The sequence below is a fragment of the Gymnogyps californianus genome, chromosome 1 (genome assembly GCF_018139145.2).
Source record: "Gymnogyps californianus isolate 813 chromosome 1, ASM1813914v2, whole genome shotgun sequence".
Taxonomy (NCBI): domain Eukaryota; kingdom Metazoa; phylum Chordata; class Aves; order Accipitriformes; family Cathartidae; genus Gymnogyps; species Gymnogyps californianus.
The window spans coordinates 164863079-164883498 of NC_059471.1; the positions used below are offsets into that span (position 1 = coordinate 164863079).

At 44.0% G+C, this 20420-nt stretch overlaps 2 protein-coding genes across 3 annotated transcripts; both read right to left on the reverse strand.

Annotated features, from left to right (window-relative positions):
• Positions 1–234: 234 nt before the first annotated feature.
• ART4 (ADP-ribosyltransferase 4 (inactive) (Dombrock blood group)) lies at positions 235–8527 on the reverse strand. Of its 2 annotated transcripts, XM_050905241.1 has the most exons (4): positions 8136–8527; positions 6100–6826; positions 5019–5090; positions 235–289 (listed from the first exon to the last, which is right to left on the reverse strand). In XM_050905241.1, the coding sequence occupies exons 1-3, from the start codon at positions 8217–8219 to the stop codon at positions 5053–5055; spliced, it is 849 nt and encodes a 282-aa protein (XP_050761198.1). In that variant the 5' UTR covers positions 8220–8527; the 3' UTR covers positions 235–289; positions 5019–5052. The 2 variants fall into 2 exon arrangements, with proteins under 2 accessions (XP_050761198.1, XP_050761191.1); XM_050905234.1 differs by lacking the exon at positions 235–289 and having other exon boundaries at positions 3883–5300.
• Positions 8528–11788: 3261 nt separating this feature from the next.
• On the reverse strand, positions 11789–17589 carry LOC127027151 (osteocalcin-like). Its single transcript, XM_050912684.1, has 4 exons — positions 17523–17589; positions 15658–15693; positions 13578–13647; positions 11789–11993 (listed from the first exon to the last, which is right to left on the reverse strand). Exons 1-4 carry the CDS (start codon positions 17587–17589, stop codon positions 11867–11869), a joined length of 300 nt encoding a protein of 99 aa, XP_050768641.1. The 3' UTR covers positions 11789–11866.
• Between the last annotated feature and the right edge of the window lie 2831 nt (positions 17590–20420).

Sequence of the window (20420 nt, forward strand, 5' to 3'; positions counted from 1 at the left end):
TCGTTTGGGTCCTTTGTAGTTCTTGCATTATCTGCTAACTGCAAATCATCTGACACTGACCCAGCTGTATTTTACTAAACGCACCCTCCCCCACAAGATCACTGCAGAAAAACAGAATGATTTCAACAGTCCCCTCGCCAACTTCTAGTCTCAGTGTTGAAATACAAGCCAGTCTGAAGAGAATTTTTTCTACAATATTTTGCACAGTACTGTACATTTCTGTCAGCCACTTACCTTGTAGCTCTGTCAAGAGAATGAAATCTTTAACACATCCTTCTTTTTCTTCAAGCTGGAGGAAGCAAAGCACATACACAGTAAAGGTTTGTGATTTTCAGGAAACATAAAGCCATGTCAATGCAAGGTATGATTTCGTATCAGTCCTGCCTCAGGGATGTTGCTGGCTTGCTCTCTGACTCAGTGTGATCTTAGATCCTTTCTACTCCAGTGATGTTTTGTTGAAAGGTCATTTGGTTTTCTTTATTTGTAGAAACTGAGAAGACAAAGTGTTCTAAGAGGAATAGCACTTCAACAAACATTTTACATACTAGACAGGTGTGGAGGAGACTCTTAGCATCTATTCTTTATGCATGATTATTTTAGGTTCCTATAACTGCTCTAGATTTTATGTCTCCTAATGCTAAAATTACCTTTTACTCTTCACATTAACACTTTTGCTAGTTTTTACATTAACACTTTTGCTAGTTTTTACATTTACTTTCTAGAGTTAGGCAGGCCACATATATTTCCGTATTTCTGACTATTTCTCCACCTCCAGGGAGATTTTCTCCAGAAGCTTTTCTAATTAAACATTTAGACTGCCTACCTGATTTTGTCTGAGTGCTCCTGCAATCAGCTGAAATGTGTATGGGACAGTGACTACATCCTCTTTCCCCTGTGTTCCTCTGGTGGTTTCCAGCAGCATGTGATGAGTTAGGGATCCAGAGGCTGGGCTTCAGCTGGGTCCTGTTGCCTGCCTGCTTGTCATTAATTCTATTGTGTGATGTTTACCCAGATTCATCTCATTTTCTTCCTCCTTTCCCCTTCCTTCCAATTTTAACAGATTTCAGTTTATTTAATGTTAGTTCCCAATTGTTAGATCCTCCAAAGGCCTTCTGTTCCTGGAGAGAATAGGTACAGCATGAATCCCCCTGCCTACGACAAAGGTACCATCACAGGTACCTACAGCCATGGCTGAAAGGGCATGGTATTACTCACTGTTCTCAGAATGTAAAACATGTAGGACAGCACTTTTCATTCATACAGATACAGGATTAGGTTTTGTACTGGGATTCATAAATTTCTATTGTTTATAAGTATAAACAAGAAACACTAATGCTTGCAGCTATTCCTTGAAATAATGAATTGTTGCCATGACTGGTTTTGCACACCTAGGAATTACGGAAGAAAAGTTGAACAGTCCCACACAAATAGAAAAATAGATACCACAGACAGTGAAAACAGGCTTTGTCTGTCCCAGCAAGACAAGCTTGTACTTCTGCCTTCATCCAAGCTAGACATCTTTCATGCTCTGATCCTTAGAAAGATGGACCTGCTGCCCACTAGGCTCTGGTCATGAATGCTGCCTCCCCAGTAGAGAATGACTGAGTTCTCAGATGAAAGTAAAAGATCAAGCATAAAATGAGTACTCTGCAATTGCCAGCTTGTTTTCCCCTGAAAGCTGAGCTATTGTATTCAACCCAGAGCCAGAGTACCAAAATGTCTTTGTTTTCAGAGCTGTAGGCATGAGATGATGAGCTGAGAGAGAACGCTAGTGATTTAACTATTACATTTCTGCGATCGTCAATTAGTTGTGACTCCTGTTATTAACTGAGAATGCCGTGTAGTCCTGAAATATTTCTTCCTATATTGGATTGAATTGAATTGATCAGGCTGGCAACTGCCTCTGTGTCACGTTCTGTAGGCTGGAAACTGATTTCAGGTCTTCAGGGTTTCCAGTGGATGCAAATTCTTCTCTTCTAGAGTCTCTATCATTTGGAACATGATAGAAAATCATTTAAACAATAAGCAAGCGTTTTTGTTGCCACTTTACTCCAGTCTTTAGGGAAGACTAATAGCTATTTTTCAGACCTATTAAGTTTGAGGGAAGGACTTCATCTGGAGTGTCTGTCCCCCTTCTCTGCTGCAATTTGCCAGGTCCTCTTCTCTGATGCCATGAGAGTGGAAGAAGTGGTGTGGAGCCCCAGAGCCAGCTCTGGCTGAACAGCAGTGGAGGCTAAAATCAATTTTGCTATTTCACACAATTTCAGACCACTTTTGCCATGGGAAGGGAAAGGAGGAAGAGGCAGAGGGTTGAAGGACTTGTAACATTGGTTTCAGAAATGTAACATTCTAGCTGAAAATATATCCAGTTTTATTCCCCTGTGTCTTCTGGATTTCCTGTGTTTGCTTTTCAGAGTCAGACCCCACTCCAGAAATGTTGGCCCGCCTTGGTTTTAAGAGTGATAAAGAAAGGCTGGTCAGGGCCTGCCAGAATCTGCATGACTTAGTGTACATCTATGTCTCTTCAACCAACACAATATTCCGACTCCTCAATGCTCATCTTGGCACCAACTTCCCCATCATGTCAGTAAAAGAAAACTTCAGCATTAAAGAGAATCTGCAGCTCCTGGTCAGTGCTTTGAAAAAGATGCAAGCCACCATGGAAACAAAAGACAAAGATGTACAGGAAAGCATCAGCCACAGTTTGTATGCTAAGATTGCTGGTCCCATCACCTCCCTGCAGGACAAGATCGCTGCAGTAAAGGAACTTTATGAGAATTACAAGGGGGTTGTAGAAAGCATCATGGGTGTACTCGTTGCAGTGATGTTGAAACATGACAATTTCCCTGACACAGTAGAGTCTGCTATTCATCAGTTATTGAGTTCACCTGCCTTATCCCTCCAAGTATCAGAACTTCTCATGGACTATGCTGATATTGTGAAGATGCTGCAACAAAATGAGACGCCAAGTGCCACAGAAGGCAGCTCCTCCTTGAGTGGAACATCACAACAGCTCAGGCTTCGCTCTCTACCCTCCTCCTCTTCACTTCTTGTTTTCCTACAGGCTATCCTTCGAGGACACAGATCCATAAAGAAAAGCCTGAAAATAGCAGCTGACTACTTAGAGGAAGCTTTCAAGGTGCTGAAGCCACCTTGTGAAGGATTCCAAACCTTTGTTAAAATGGTTGAAGCCTGCGTTCCAGCGATAACGGATAAGCAGCAAGAGACATAAATGTGCTGATGTGTCAGAAATCCATCTTGATTCTTGTTATTCTCACATAGGAAAGAGTTTAAGCATGTTTGAACACACATACAAGAGGTATCTGCAGCAGCTGCTACTAATCTTTTCATTCTTTTTTGAAATCTGGGCTTAGTATCTTTGAGCATTTAGGGGTCAAAATCAAGTTCTGACAACTTATTATTTGAAATCACTGGTAAACAAAGAACAACAAGAAAGTAATGTGAAATATAGATAGAAAACAAGCTAATAGTAAGATAGTTCTGTATTAAATCTGTTTTAGCTGCCTAGGCAAGCATGTCTCAGGATTTCAGGGGCAGTAGTTCAGTTTCACAGAACATGTTACTAGGTTTTAGATGATTAGATGGCCTCTGCCATTATAGACACCTAAATCTGATACACAAGATGCTGTGCCTCAAACTCCTCCATTGAATCTGCTAAAACCTGAAGACATCCAAATTCCTTAAATGCCTACATTTCTAATGCTAATATTTCTCATGTGCCCAAGTTCTGCATTCCTTGCCACAGGATTTCCAAGGGAATGGCAGCACTGAGCTCATATGGAGCTGCTCTGAGAGTCAAACAGTTCGCACAGGTGCTTTTGGCTGTCCTTACTTTTGACTAACCAGCTGATCAGCAACTTGTGCAGTCCTCCTTATATTCAGATCTTGTTTGGATAGCTTACTTGTTGCTTACTGTTTTGGACAGGAGATGGTGAATACAGAACTCCAGCTTCCTGCCAAGATCAGCAGTGACTGAAAGCTGGGGTAATTTGTGAAATGCATCAGTGAGTTTCAGTTCAATTATTTGATCACTACACTGCAAAGTTAAATCACCATGGCTAGTCTCCTTGGACCAGTGAGATAACCTCTCTGACCGTAGCCTCAGCCCAGGGCTAGTGTCAGTGGGGGTGAGGGACCAGGGGTGAAGAAGCAAGCAAGGCATGTTGGAAAGGGGAATTGCAGGCAGAAAATGTTTATCATTTCCACACTGTTATTTTTTGGAGATGGGAGAACTTCACAGCTGTTCTGGCTTGGGTGTCTAAGGCTCCAGAAGTGCCAAATGAACACATAAAAGTGAGAGGAGTCTATAGCTAAATTAGACATTCCAGTTCCAATTTGTGATGTTGATTCAACCTCCAGCAGTAGACATTGCAGACCAGCGAAGTAGGAAGGCAGGTAAATGAATTTCAGTCACATCCAACACCCATGAAGACAGCAGTGGGCTCCACAGGCTCCCCTTCATTTCAGTGTGAAATGACCAGCATGTATTCATTAGCCACTAGAGGACTGTTATGAACACAGGATCTGCCTGAGTTTTTCAGAAGAAATGCTAAAGTCGAACATGAAGGCTGAAGACAAGCCCAACAAGTCTCGTGATCCTCTGCTGCTAAGTTCGTGTCTCAAGGCAACTTTCGCTTCTGTCCCCCATGTGTGAGATGCAGACAGTCAGCTTGAGATGAGAGCTATGGCTTTGGTGCATGGGGTCATGCAGAAGAGAAGGACCGCTATGCAGCAGCCACAGACTTTACTGTCCCCTGGGACCCTGCACGCAAAGGAGATATGCAAGGCTGCACAGTTATCCACTTGACTTTATCACCATGGTGCCTTTTGCATCCCACAGACAGACTCACTCTCACTAAAAATAAAGCTACTAAGAGATCTGTACAGAGTCCAAAGTCCATGTGTGTCTTTCTTGAATGCCTAAGGGAAAAGCTACCTACAGTGAAGAGTGTCACTGCCCTACTCTTCAGAAAGGCCATAGATAACTGCCCTCCTACCTGAATGGGTCCAGGGAATGTCTGTTTTGATGAACTAGGCTGAATGTTCCAGTCTCAGTTGGAGAGCTGCAGCTGAAAGCAAAGGGAGAGGTGAACCTTCTGTAACAACAGGAACTCCAGAGTCTGATTTCCTATGAATTCTTCTTGCCTGCTATTCAAGTGTATATATCTGGATGCAGCCAGAGAATCAGTCATTGTGGGCCAAGCACATGAAAACTCCAACTACACTAGGAAGAACAGCAGAGGCGAGGGCAGTGGAACCACTGTTCTTGCTTCTTGAAGCTGAAAGAAAGTCAAGTGAACAGTCATTTAGACCTCTTTTGGCTGCCTAAAGCTTCCTACACTTGCTAACACAGCCTTTGCCCAGAATAGCCATCTCCTCAAGTCTACCTACTGCTTTGGCTTAGGTCCAGGCACAAACTCTCATTCCTGAATGATTATTTTGTGCTCAAAGGTTGCATTGACACACTATTGCTCACGGAGACAAAAGCAAGAGTCCTGTATTGGTGGTGGACTCACAGAAGGACAGGGCTGTGGAACAGGCCCAATGAGGTCTTCCAGCACAGAATAGTTATCTCTGTAGCCAGGACACTCACAGTGTGTGCTTTGCCAAAGGATACCTTTCATCCCTTCTGCTGCAGGAGAGAGAACACGACTAAAGCAGCAATAGCTTTGTCCTGAGGCTTGAAGTGTAGCAGCCTTGCAAGCCACCAGAATAAATATCTGAATTCAAGCTGCCTGTGGATCTCATCTGCCCTTGCAGTAGGAATGCTGGGGACCCACATGCTTGTGTCCTATGACATCCTTGCAATGGCAGATGGGATAAATGGAGGCTGCAAAGAACTCCAAGACCTGCTGTGTATCAGGTGGATTCATCTTTAGTGAGCTGTGGGGTGCTCCCAGGTTTCACGACAAACAGATGAAAACTGGGTCATGTGCCTCTTGTAGGCAAACACAGCAGGCAAGCTACAGATTTGGCCTTGAGTGTGGCCCCATGTAGGTGCAGCTGGTGAGGGCTGCTGGGGGTACTAGAGACCGGACTGTCCTGAGTCCCCTCTGCATGAAAGGCTATATACAATACCTTCCACGAGCTGGCAGTGGTACTTGCTGTAGTTCCCCACAGAATGCAGCTGCAGCTGGCTACCATGCTGTGTCCAAGAGAAGCTTTTGACAAGGAACATCTCGTAAGGGGGAATGAGGACTTCCTTCTCAGATGTGTAGTAAGAAAAGCCTTGCACAGCTGCTCCCAGGCAAGTTGTCACCATGAACAAAGTTTCATTCCCAAACTTCTGGGCTTCATTCCAGAGGCGGGAGGTGGAGGTGAAACGGCCAAATCGCACCCTGCTGCCTATCACGGCCTCAATATGTAAGTCTTTCACACCCCTGTACACCCGGTAGCACTTACGTTTCCCCATGCTCTCCTTGCTGCTCTGCCACTGCTTCATTATCTGGATAGCAGTCGTTAGGTAAAAGTGAAAATATTTGAAACTGTAGTTGTGTCTGTAGTACTCTGGAGAGCTTCCTGCTGTAGATGTGGCCCAGTTCAGCTGAGAGTGCAGGGAAGAGTTCATGGTGTAAGCCATGAGGACTATGGCATGGCTCTCATGCATCTCTCTCAGGAGACCTACAGGGCTCTTTAAGAAAGCTTCCTGAGCTTTCCTCCAGAGACTCAAATAGTCCTTGTTAGCAGCTATTTCCTTTTGGAAATAGTCTCCTCGCTCCAGTTCTTCCATCATCTGCTCTCTGCACCCCAGATACTGGTCATCAAAGGAATGCAGCGCCATATCCATCATGAGGTGGGACACAGCCTGCAACAAAAAAGCAAATGAAGATTAGCATCAGAAATGTGAATTTTTTGTGTCTCTCTATGGATGCAAGCCAGGTTTTTCCCTACCCTCTTCTTGCCTCTTTGTCATTATTGGCAGAGCAAGCACAGCAGGTAGGCATCTTTGACATGCCCTTCCTGAGCAACCTCAGGTTATTGTCCAAGCACCACCTCAGGCAAATGCCAGCCAGGATGCCAGAGTTCTTATTTCATGTGGATCAGTAGCATTAAAACTTCAGGAGAGTTTCCCCTTCAGAGACTGAGGGTATAGAGCCTACAGGACAGACCCATGGTCCATTTATTTCAATATTCTGCTCATGATTAGTAAATGGTTTTATTAAAGAGAAAGAATAAGCAAAACAATGTGCTTGAGGCAGTGCAGCCTGAACACATCTCGGGGTGAATTTCTTCTTCCTCTCTTGTCATACCTCTCGGACATGTTTTGGCTCCAGAGAACAATGTTCAGTACTACAATCTAGTAGCACTGGGCCAAAATTTTCATTCATCCAGTTTGTCTTAGTGAGGCCAGCTGGGCTTGTCATGTAAATAAACATTAAAAACATGAGTAGGGATTTACACAAATGGGTGCTATAACAGGAAAATAAGCTCTAATATATCCTGTCTATGAAATGGCACACTAATTATCTGTTTCTAGCATTTCTAGTTAATAAAAACCTTGTGTAATAAGACCTAAGAAATGCTGTGAGTTATGACGTTCTTTTTGCTTTTCGATCTCCTAGTAGACTAGTCAAGTACTGTAGTCAGTTGATAGTTAGTTGAATTCTGCAAGTAGATATTCACTTCATCTCAGATATTCAACCTAGACACATAACCAGATTGATGCCTTTATTAACCTCTGAAGTTACACTGACCCATAAACTATACAGGGATTCAGTTTATTTCTCCATGATACCATAGTTGCTTTGAGAGAAAGCTAAAAGGCAGTCACAAATAATAGAGCAATATTGTTTCTGTCCTATCCAACAATACACTGCTTTTGTCAGAGCCTCAACAGAGACAGGCTGGAAAAGGAGAGGAAAAATCCATGAGATCTACTGACAAACACACCCTGGGAAACCATCTGGCTCCGAACGAGAGAAAATTTCCAACCAAGTAGTTAAAAGGAATTAGGACAGGTAAGAAATGGGACAGAGCAACTGAAAGCAGAAGAGTTCAAGCTGAACCCAGAGCTCCTTAAAGAACATGTTTCAAAAGGAAAAAAAAAAACTTTATTTCAGTAGGATGAGCAATTTCACCATTTCAAATAAAGAACAATGTTTACCCCCTCTTACCAGCCTTTGCAAGGAGATCAGCAACAGAAGGCTGGCCAGCAGCACTGGCATCCTAGAGTCCACCCAAGACACTGTAAAGAACATTGAGCTCAAGTAGAGGTAATTTACATCTGTTTCTTTCCCTTTTTTCTTGAACTGGAAAATTCTGCAGTTTGTAATTTGCACTCAGGTTTTGGTGACAATTCTTCAACCAAAGATCATTCACCAGATTCTTACAGCAATTCAGAGGTTGTTAATCAAATCAAACAGCCAATTTACTGGTAGAAGTGTGCCCACAATCCATAAGGAAGGGTCTGATTGCACCAACTCCAACTGGTGTAGATGTCCTTCACCTTGATAGTTCTCTTAATTCCAAGATATTTGGTTTTCTTGTTCTTGCAAAAATGAAGAAAACACTGGCTTGGAGAAGTCTAAGGCAGTTGTCTCCTGAAGAGTGAAGTGTCAGGAAGAGATGGAGAGCACTCCCTGGTCAAGAGCTTAAAAAGCCCTTTTAAAGAAGTGCAAAGCTCTGATAAAGCCAAGACAGAAATGCAGGGTAGGTTGGGATCCCATCTGGAAGCAGAGATAACGTAACTGTCCTTCTCCTTAGCTCCCCCTGGTTTCTAATAACATGCTGCCAATCCTACCCTTACACCACTGCAGAGTGGCACCTTGTTGAACTGTTTACATTGGGTACACTCAAAACGAGTGTGTAAATACAGATTCTGTACTGAGACTAACCCCTCTCTAGCAGCTGCTTTCCAGTCACCCTTCCAAATAACGGCAGTGAGTTTCTCACCTGCGAAGCCCCATGGCCTCTGATAACTCTTGTGCATGGAAAAAGAGCCAAGGGGGCATGTTAGGGCCTTGTTCTGACTACAGAGAAGTGAAGTCCATTTTCCATTGCCTGCTAGTGATAGGCTGGGTGAGGGGGTCACCTGCAGACATGGTGTGATTCCCTGAGAAAAAGAGGCGTTTATGCAGCTGCTTGGATTCTGTGGACAGAGAGCATTTGCCAAATATTGCTGAAAGAGGGTGAGAGATGACATAAAGGTCTCATACTGGGTTGCTTTCAAAGTGATCTATAACACTGCATCAGCTGATGCTGCTGACAATATCTGCAGCCACTGGTGATACGAGATGATGGCATGAAGGATGGTGCAAAGTGATAAATGCAGCCTATCTACTTCTCCTTCTTGGAATTGCTCTGTCATCTTGGGCTGTATTTCAGAAAGTGGTTCTTCGACTGCTAAAAGTGAGTCCACAGAAGGGCTTGTGAATTTATTCAGAGGCATCTCCTCTCCTGTTCATGTAGAGATAAAAAGGAGCTAAACTGTGACAGGCTCCAGTGGGAACTTGACAATTGGGATAAACAACCCCACTAAAATGTCATATAATCCAGTGCAGATTATGTCCCTATTTTTCCTTTCTGACCTCTTAGTGTATGTTGTAGTATGAAGTGAATGAGGAAGAAAGCCCACTGGATTTGCATTTTCAAACACTTCAAAAGCAACGTAGTGTATTATTAAATACAATAAATACAGTGGCCATAAGATGGCAGCAGAGGATTTGCAGTGGTACTTAAATTGACATTAACCGGGCAAAAATCGAGTTCCTCCATTCCAGCAGTAAATTTGTAACGTGATTTGTGCACTCAGATCCCCAAAGGTCGTACTGACTTCAGCCCATACAGAGATCTGGTGGCACAGTGCAGATGACATGATTGAGGCCTTCGTGTGCAACTTCCCTGAAAAAAATATTTACTGAAAGGGAGAGAAAAATATAAAACTAACAGAAAGATGCAAATACAGACAGGAAGCTTGATTTTCTTTTTGTGCGAACAGAACCGTACAACAACAACAAAACCCCTAACTTGTTAGTACAGCAAATATTAGGATTTCACTAATCTCTAGAATTTTTCCCAGCAAGATTTTCCCTGCTTTCAATGAGGACTTTGTTCATTTTTACTAGATGGCATTCAGAGGAGAGTTTTGCTCTGAGCAGTGAAGCCTCATCAGTTTATGCCAATAGGGGAACCAGTCCCAGGTGTTTGACCAAGACAGGCAGAGGTACTTATTAACTGTCTTTTCCTTGGCCAAGGTCAGCATAGGTGGTGCAAGTCATAGCAGCTTGCCAAACAAGAGATGCTCACACTCACACTGGCAGCCATCTCTGTGGATTTATCCTGTGTCCTTACTTCAGGGCAAGGTCTTTCAGAGAAATGCTGAACTCAGTAGATGGTGAATCAGGAAAAGCCTGGCCCTCCTCTCCTCACTGTCACGGTGTACCGGGATCGTGACTTGAATTTCAATGTAGTCACTTTTGATTCACACTGGGGCACAGGAGGGGAGAAGGAAGCCTCACGCACCTGGATCCTGCTCTTCAGGATTCATATGAGCAGGCTTTATCTTCTAGGCATCCCTAGCTGCAGATAAAGGCTGTACAGAGGAACAGAGAGAAGCAGCACACCAACCTGCTTTACATAAGCAGTATTTATTGCAGTCAGCAGCTGGGGATGGCTGCACCAGCTTACATGCAACCAGAGAGATTCAGTCTTTCTCAGTCTCCTGAGGGTCAGCAGTCCCTGTCCTTGGAGATGGGATCTGCCATCTACCTCTCAGGGAAAGAAAGCTGACAGAGCACATCAAGGGAGGCTGTGCAGAAAGTTGCTAAGGTATAATATTCATACCAGAGGACAGAATGAAGTAGTGCAGAGGGAAGAGGATATGTATATAAATACACACATTTTTTTTATATATATATATGAGAGATACAAGTTGCCTTGAATAAACCAAGTGCTGACCCAACTTCAATCCATCCTTGAACCAATTTTGGTTTTGTTTATTTCATAAAGTTTATTGCTTTTTTTTTCCTTTGCTTTTTTTGGAGCTGTTTAGACACTTTTTCTTTCAAGCATAAATGTTAAAGCATCAGAGAGGAACAGGTGGTTTTTTTGTTCTGCTTGGGTATATTCAGTTTCACCAGAAACCAATTGTTCCAAGATACTTTTTACAGACAGTCACTGAATGCAGCATACAAATGGAAGGGCTCATCTAAAAGGACTCCTTAAACACACCTTTTGGGATTTATCTGTTGTTGCTATACAGGCAAATTTTGTGACAGAATAATCAGAAGAGTGTACCAGAACCTGATTTCTGGCTATGTAATAGTATTTCCACACTTCTACTTTACAAAATGATGCTACACTGGCACATATTTAGGGTGATTATACTACCTGAAAATACTGAACTTTCCCAGTCATTGTACCAGGAGGCAGCCGTTCTGCCTTCTTCCCAGTGAGCATCCCAGGATCAGATCCATCACATTTACACACGTTGTGACATTCTCCTTCTATAATCCTCCAGCACTTTGTAGAAGAGGAAAAAAGGTCTTGTTATGTTTCTAAGGCATACATTGATTTTCTTGAGAGGAATCACAGTTTTTTCACCTACTGCATCATGGGGATTCAAATGGAAGGAGGTAAGACAGAGTCTTCTCAATCATTTCTGGTGAAGCTCAAAATACTACAAAAGATGACTGAAGAGAAACATTTTTGATGAAAGGAAGAAAGCTAACGCAAGCTCAACAAGTGGGATAATTATTTCCTTGGCGTTCCAGCTGGCTAGGGAGACAATGGAAGAAGGCCCCAGTCGAGAAGTTTTTCTTCCCTCCTTCCCACCTACAACCTTCTTTCTCCTGGGGTGTTCAGAGTGGTCCCAAGCAAAATGAATGAAGTGACGGTCCCGTGCTTACTATCTGCCAAATAAACGGTTGTAGGCCATGGAAAATGCTCTTTGGTGAGAGAGATAGTCACAGGGGGGGTAGTTTTCACAGCGCTCATGCATCTGCTCCATTGGACTTCTGTAATGCTCATAGTACCTGGAGTAGACAGAGAGAGAGATGCCATTCTGCAGATTCAGTTGATGCAGTTGGAGAGGTTTCACACCCATGACACTAACATGAGAAGAGTGATTCCCCAGGGTGTCCCAACAGGAAACTTCTCATGGTAAGTTAAACATCTACTTACATGGGGATAGACTACTTGATTAATGCTGGGAAAAGCTGGAACGGAACTCAACTTAAAGCAATTACTCTTGAGGTTTTATCATCAAAGGAGACCTCAGAAGCAGTTAGTGTTGGGGTTTTTTTGTCCCCAACCTCATTCCACAACTACCCAGGAATCTTTTGTGGTGGTGGTGTTGTTAGTTAATCAATTAATTAATTAATTATTACCTGCTTACCTTTATTTGCTCCCAGTTTCTGCTCACTTTCCTGCTAGCGACTATTTTCCTTTAGCTTAAGGAGTTTCCTCTAATCATCCTCACTTCTGCTGTTGACAGCAACACTATCCCCACTCAGCTTTTCTTTTGCCATGCTAAGCAAGCCCAAATCTTTTACTCTCAGCTATACACTCTGGATGCCCTTCTCAACTCCTGTTCCAGGTTTGGTTAATCTTTCCTGATGACTGTACACAATGCTACAGGAGAAGTCCCACCAGTATCTCATTAATTGTTACTTTATTTCTGTATTGGATATACCCTGCAGCACCCTTGAATTCCATTTGTTGCACCCATATTTCCAGACTAACCGTACCTTGTGATCAAATAATCCCCTGAGCTGTCTGCCTAACTGAGTCCTTCCTGATTAATGCCTACAGCAGAAGCTACTGTTACGATGCCCCACCTGTAAGGGGGTACTCAGTACAGTCAGTACAGTTGCTACTACTGAATTTCATCTTGTTTTTAATCACTGCAGGTTTCAACATCAGCCTGTTCCTCTGCTACAATACTCTGATCCTCTCTTCCAGAGATGGGGCCTCCCAATCTTCTATTATCTAAAAAACATTATCCTTCTGGTCCAAAGACAGATTGAATAAAAATTCTTTTTGCACAGGCCTACATGAGACAGTGGCTTAACAACCTCTTCCAGGAAATATGTGAAGAACATTCTTCGATGACCTCAAATTTCTCCAAATGTTTATAGCTAGGATTTCTACAAATCTTTGTGCACAAATGGATGTAGGATCTACAGCTTCAGAAAGAACAGCCATTCTGATCTAGCCTCATTCCTGCAACAGAGCTGTGCTTCCTTTGTAGGGAGCCAGAGGCAATGACCAAGGCTTTGTGATGCTCATTATCCTGGAAACTGGCTCTGATGACCCTGCAGGTTAGAGCAACTTCTAACTTGTATCCTAGTGTCCCCATGGCTAGCCCAGACAGCTAGTACTGTCTTCTTCCCTGGGAGAAATATCAGAGTCCAGCTATGAGCTCTCAAAAGGATATTTATGAAAAAAGAACCATTTATCTATCAATAAGTGTTTCCTACAGCCTTTTTGTTTCAACACATGAAGGTAATAACATAGATGTAGAACAAATTAATGCCTTGTCATGTCCTGTTGGCTTCCCACCCCCTCTTCAGAACAGGTCCAGAGTCCAGCTCTCCGCCTGACTCATGAGTTGTTACCATTCATACAGGCTGGATCTCTTCTGCCTCTTCACAAAGGCATTGGCAACTTCTTTTTTAATCTTGATGCCTACCAAGAGAGGACACAGCAGATTAGAGATGCAGGGCCATGGTCTATGAAAAACAGAGACCAGTCTAACCTCTGAAAATGGATGGTCTGCTCTCTTTACTAGCAAATAACTGCCATGAACTGTCCTAATTGCCCATTCATCTCTCCCCACCCCACTGTCCACTCAAAGCCCAACAGCTGGGCTCCGTCCTCACTCCAACCTGCACATCTACATGGAGCAAGGGCATTTTCTGTCATAAACTCCATTCCCTTATCACACAGCATGATCTAAGTCCACAGCAAATGTGCAGAAGGCGAAGTCATGACAGCATAAAATATGAATAAAGAGAAAATGAAAGGAATGGCACCCTCTCTCCCTAGCCCACTTAAGTTCAGAGTTTTGGTTTCCTTTCTATATTTTGACTTAGACCGAGAGTGATGTGGGATACCAGCCACCAGGCCTTAAAAATGCCTCTAATGAGCCATAAGCAACAGGCAGCACACGGAAATACCAATGCTCACATGTGCAGAATTCCATGAAAGGTGAAGGGTATAAAACAATGATGGTAAACATCACCCAGGGAGAAATACACCCAGGAGGTGCGAACATCCTGGTATTCAGGACTTGGAGAACATGAGAGGTGTTTCTCCCATGACAGCATTGGCCCCTGGTTTCCATTAACACACCGTGTCAGCGCAGTTGCTTATTTGCTCCCTTGGATTTGTGGTTGGGCAAACACCAGGGTGCTGTGGAGCACCCCACAAACAGCAGGTAGAGCCACTTTGCTCCCCATCCCCAGCCAGGGCTCAGCACAGCACAGCACAGCCTTGTTCCATGGGATGGACCCACACTAGCAGAGGTGTGCACAGATGCCGGCACAGCAGCAACACAGGCAGCTGCACACCAATACATGTTTCAGCAGGGAAACTGGGAAACTGTCACTGTCACTGGGGGAAAGGAGTTTCTAAGACCTCTGCCTGTGGGGAGGCAATGGGATTTGTGCCCTTCCCTCATCATCGTGGGGTGTTTGACTGTGTTTCTGTTTGGCAGGTGGGAGGTGCACCCCCTCTAGCAAGCTGGGGTTTAGTCTGGATCAAAATACCAGCTACACAGAAACTGCCAGTTAATGAGTTGTCAGAAATCACCACCTTTCCCTGAACACTCTCTTCATTTTTTTTCTCTTTCCCAATCTGTGTTTGTATTGGCTCACCGGAGAAATACCAGCTTTCATGCTTCTCAGCAGCAATATTATCCTTTAAGGTGTGAGAAAGGAGAGAGAGGGGAGAACGAAAGGGATTGTCCATACAGATTTCTGCCAGGATCAGCTTGCTGCAAAAGCTGTGGACATCCCAAGGTGTGCAAATCCCCATGTCCCAGGCAACCTGACAGGAGGGACTGCAGCCCTCAGGAGCAGCCAAGGAAGGTGCTTGCTTTCAGGCTCTCCAGGTTGTGGGATTTGGCAGGGATGTCACAGCCTGTTGCCGTGTGGCACCAAACCTTTCTGCTCTGTGATCCTGCACACCAGACTGACTGCTCAGCAGACACAAAAGACCAGTCAGGTTCTGCTCTCTTAACAGTCTAGGGACGCAGCAGTCACTTTGGATAGGTCTCTGAGGCCAGCTCAGAGAAGCAGGGAGACTGGCCATGTTGCTCCACCCATATCACCCTGTTTCACAGCAGGCAGATGCATCCAGCTGATAACAGCCTGCAGGACTCATGTCTTGCCTGGGGGCTGCTCAGGGGTTGTGGAGATGCAGGCTATGGCACTAGTACACCTGGGGCAATGCTAGGCTGCCGGTGCAGGGAGGTTGATCTCCCTGGTGTCTCCTGCCCCCATGGCTGTGAAAGGCAGCCCCTCTGTTTGCTGCAGGTGCTGCTGCACCTCAGCGACTGCAGCGCTGAGGGAGCAAAAAGGGAGCAGCTAGAAGGACTCAGCATGGTTCTTGTTGTCCCCTTGAACCTAGCAAAGGGGAGAAAGGAGGCAGATGGAAGAGAATGGAGCTGAGCATCCGTCACAATGATATACTCACTGGCAGCGCTGGGAGATCCTGAGGGGTCTTTGGGATCTGGAAGACAGACAGACAGAAAGGAGTTTGCTTGTGAGTCCTCCTCCTCTGCTCCACTCTGTAACTGAATCCCTCTGCCTACTGGCTGGGTCCAGCTCCCCCCACTTTCCCAGAAGGTCTGTTCCTCCCAAAAAGGGTTTTATTAACACCCACCATTTAGAGATAGACTTCTCCACCACAGCAAAATTCAAACGTTATGCCTGGATTTGTTTAATTTCAACTTCCTCTGAGCCAGATTAAATGACACAATAAACATATAACCACTGTGGAAGCTGGAGGAAGACCTTCCTCCTTCTCCCTCCCCACCCTTGCTAAGAGCAGGGACAGCTAGAGCTAGGGGACCATTTGAGCAAAACCCCAAATTTGGACAGAACCTGAAGATAGCTGAGCATCTCCTCTATCTTTGGAAAGAGAGGTTTCCTTAACTCTGGGGAGAAATCACAAGCCATTGATAGGGAAGAGAAATAGGGCCAAAAATTAGGAACAACTCTGTCCTCACAGCTTTCTGGCTCAGGATTGAGGTACCTGGCTCACCAGCCCTCCCAAGAGGAATTTACACACTGTATTTCTGTGTTCAGCCTTAATGCTCCCTGCAAACACTCAAGGAAAGCGTCATCTAAGAGAAATGAAAGGTCTCCTAATCTTGGCTCTCCCACACTGCCCTATTTCACAATTTTTTTCTTCCACTATTTCACCATAGTTTTTTGCAACAGTGTCAGTTCTACCCAAGTCACCAGGTATTTGGCGTAAGTGTATTTATGGATAGAAAGAGGACTCTAGAGACCAAAAAGACCCCAGCTGTGCTTAAACAAAACGTTGTGTGAAAAGGGTTCTGTGTAGTTCTATTTTTAAGCAATGTATACATTCCTTGGATTTAAAAAAAGAAAATCAGAAGTTACTCCAAGGCCATTAAGCATTCTGGAACATAATAATGACTAAAAAAAAGCAGATATATACTCAAGAGTGAAAAAATGAGAAAAAGACTGACAGAAGGAAAACACTGATCAAACAAAATATATTTGACAGTATTGAATCATGACATATCTCATGCCAAGGACTGAAAAAAATTTAACTCTGAATGAGATAATACAGGAAAAGACAGAGCTCTTTCCTGCTCAGCTTCTCTTTTCCTGCTGTAAAGGGAGAACACTTGTTTTTCTGATCTTTCCCCCCTTCCCTCTCTCTTCATCAGCTACAGAGCTGCCACTACATTACTATCTCTTCATCATGAAGTCACCATCGCTAAATCACCTTCAAATGTGATGTGCTCTTATTTCAATGGGACAACTCCCTTTTTTTTAACCACCAATAGGAGGCTTTTTTCCTCCAGAAGTTCTCCGCATCCCACATTTCCCTGCAGGTGAAGGCTTGGCTCAGTGCCTATCTCTGTGATCCTACAGCACTCCAGGACTGGCAGGCATAAAATCCCTCTCCCTGGGGTGGACACAAATCTGCCTGCAGCTTAACCCTCTTACTCAAAAGTGAGCATCCAGCATACCTTTGCCAGTTCACCTAAATGCTAAACTGGTTTAATACTTAAACATATTAAAATGTTTGAATTCTCTGCTGCAATTCAATGGTGCAATTGGCCAGGGGTGGCGTTTGACCAGTGGAAGAAAGTGCCCAGCAAGAGATGAGGCTCTCTATCCCCAAGCCCTCTCTCATCCATGACTTTGTCTCTCGGACAGAGATCTGAAGTTGTGCAATGACCAGCGGTGCACCTCCTCCCCCCGAAGCTGGTCATCTCTCCCAGACCAAAGGGAGGCTGGCGGCAAGCTGCAGGGTTGAGCGGCGCTCCCAAGAGCCTTCCCGGGAAGACATCCCCTTACCTTTCTCACAACAGCAGAGTGCTGCCAGGGCCAGAGTCACGATCAGGAGTGCCAGCAGACTCCTCATGTCTTCCTTGGCTGCTCTAGTCTCCCTAACCTCAGCACTTTCCTGGAGGTTACTGAAGTTCTCCGGAGCTTGCTTTCGGGCAGCAGTTTATATCCTGTGATCGCCTGGAGAGATTGGGGTTCTGGCTTGTGTTCCTGTGTCTGAACTCCAAAACAAAGCCTGTCCTTTGGGCCAGGAGATATCAGGTCCTGGCAGCCATTTTGACATCCATCTCAGGACTCATGGCATTTCTGGAAGATTTTATCTGAGGTTTTGAATGGTACTGTTGAAGAAAAACAACTGGATAAAAAACCCGTTTATTATAAACATGAAAGTCATTCAGCTTCTTGCCAGAAAGCCAGGGGAGAGACCAGCACACCCTGAAGTAGAGCAGCTCTTTTTGTGTGATGGGGCTCTCATATGGAAAATCAAATTACGCTGAACCCAGTGGTGATCCTTTTCCCCCACCCCACCCTGACCCATTTCCCCTGAAGGTAAAGAAACCCATGAAACAGTTCACATAGGGCAAACATACAGTAGGTTTTCGCTTCAGACAGTTTCACCAAACCACTTCGGAGAGCTGAGATTTTTATACGGTTTGGAACTTTGGTAGTTAGTTTGAGGGAAGGTCTTTCTTTTTTCTTCCTGGAAATCTTCCTAGTTTGGAGGCTTTAGTTTGGCTTCTCTTGTCTAAAAATCGAATAAACCTTTAGACTCCAAAAGTGTTTTATTCTTCAGGACTTGGGTGGCTGTGGTTACCTGGAATGTCAAGAGCCCTGCATGGGCTCCTCTACAGCCTATCTACCAATAACCCCATACTCCCCAAACCCACCATCCCAGTTCCCAAAGCCATGTCCCACAAACAGCATATGGATCACGTCTTCCTCCACCTCATATCCAGTCCTCCTCAGCCTCACATGCAGGGGATATGTCCAAGGGTTACAGAATTAAAGCCTAAAAGGCTCCTAAGGGCAGTCAGAGCCATTAGGGATTTTGCCAATCCTTAGAAACACTGTCTTTTAGCTTAGAGAAATTTCAGGATTTGGGGGGAAAAAAAAAAGAAGTTTAACTTTTCTACAGTCCAGGAAAGACTGAATATATATACTAACAACTTCCAGCAAAAATATCTTAAAGACCAACAGTTTAAAAATAAATAAATGTCTAAAAATAATAGGTATTCTAGGAAAGTTTTGCTTCCAAAAGAATACTTGAAAGAATATAATTATACAATTCTAGTAATCCAAACAGCTTTACTTCTTTTCCCGACTTTTCCCAAGCTTTCTAACCAGCGTGTAGTCTCTTAAATATGTTTGGTTATTGCTTGCACTAATTAAATCCCACAGAAATCTCTGGTATTATTCATTATTTATACTGGTAAACCGGAGGTTGGAATCATGAGATATTTCTGGACACAGACCCAGACAGCACTAACCCTGTGCCTTCTGTTTTGGTAGTGTCACAGTGTCAAGTCAAACCCAGACACTGCGGACTTGTTGACTTTAGGGTATGAAAGTTTGCTCTGGTTGGCGATCATAAGATTCACCTACTTGGGAACATGCAGAACAAGTGTGGGTGCAAATATACATGATCTGTATGGATTTTTTTGCTTAAATTCGTTTCTCTCTCACTTTTTCCTTTGGACAAAACTTTAGCAACTGTCAGGGTGGAGCTTCCTATCATCACAATTGTTTTCAATCAATAAATCACATTTCTTTCCAAAAGTTCATTTTCAAAGCTGGCAAAGCCTTGAAGCATATTTTGGAAGGAGATGCATGTTTCTGATGTGGCAGGTAGATTTGGCTCTAGACTTAATTTCACAGATTAGTCAACAATTTGATACTTTATACCTCATAGCCTTTGATAGCATGCCATGAATCTTTCCCACTTCTTTAATTTGCAGGTACCTGTGGAAGCCTGGAGATGTGAATATCGAAACCAGCTGTGCTGAGCTGAGATAGAAGATGTTATGTCTCCTACACACCCCACGCCAAGGAGTGTCCGAGCTGCTGTGGCTGCTGACCAGCCCAGAGCAGCATTGAATTCTCAGGCATGTGAGCACTGGTACATCTTGGCCTGGGGACAGGCTCTGCGAGGTGCCCTGCTGCTGGTGGCAGTGACAACTCAACAGCAGTCACACTCCCTCCTCAGTGGGTCGGGAGGTGCTCAGCAACCTGTGCACAGGGTCAGGCCACATCTTGGTTTCAAATGAGTTATGAACAGTAAAATGATATTTTTCTAGGTGAACAAAGCTGGGCTTGACCCCAAACACTGGGTTTGTTTTATTTGTTTATTTACCACCTGGAGCCCCTCTTCACCTTTGGTTTCTGCAGCTTTCTAGCGCTAACCAGAATCATGCCAAGTGGAAGTAAGGGCATGAAAGAGAATTCCAAAAGGAAATAAGTAAAGTCTGGACCACACACTCCTTTCTACAGGAGCACCCTACATCAGGACCTGAGGGTAGCTGGATAAACAAGATGCAATTTACAGGCTTTTTCTGTCACTAACTCTCACCCTAACTTTGTTTTTAAGATTAAACAGGTGCCTTCTGAATTTTGTTTCCCCAACTGAGGAAAGATTACAGATTTCATTCTCAAAAAGTGCGTCTCACCCTGCATTCTGAATACCATGCCATTTTAAGATGTCTTAAGACTGGGAACAGAAATTTGCCGGTGACCTCTAAAAGAAGCCACTTGTAGACCCTGGAACAAAAACATTGTAGATCCTTTCAAACTCATGTGATTGCAAGGTAGTGACTGTTTTCCGTAATCCGCACTAGTTTCTATGATAAACAAACTCAGCTTCTTCATGGAAAATTGCACACACACACCCCAAAATACTGTGACTCATGAGAA

Coding starts and splice junctions, on each gene's coding strand:
- ART4 (XM_050905234.1), bottom strand. CDS start 8,219: ATGTTCTTTACAGTGTCTTGGGTGGACTCTAGGATGCCAGTGCTGCTG. Junction 6,827..8,135: donor TGATCTCCTTGCAAAGGCTG/GTAAGAGGGGGT, acceptor TTTTTGTTGCAG/GCTGTGTCCCACCTCATGAT. Junction 5,301..6,099: donor CCACTGCCAGCTCGTGGAAG/GTATTGTATATA, acceptor ACTTTCTTTCAG/CTTCAAGAAGCAAGAACAGT.
- LOC127027151 (XM_050912684.1), bottom strand. CDS start 17,589: ATGAGGAGTCTGCTGGCACTCCTGATCGTGACTCTGGCCCTGGCAGCA. Junction 15,694..17,522: donor ACTCTGCTGTTGTGAGAAAG/GTAAGGGGATGT, acceptor TCTGTCTTCCAG/ATCCCAAAGACCCCTCAGGA. Junction 13,648..15,657: donor AGGATCTCCCAGCGCTGCCA/GTGAGTATATCA, acceptor CTCTCTTGGTAG/GCATCAAGATTAAAAAAGAA.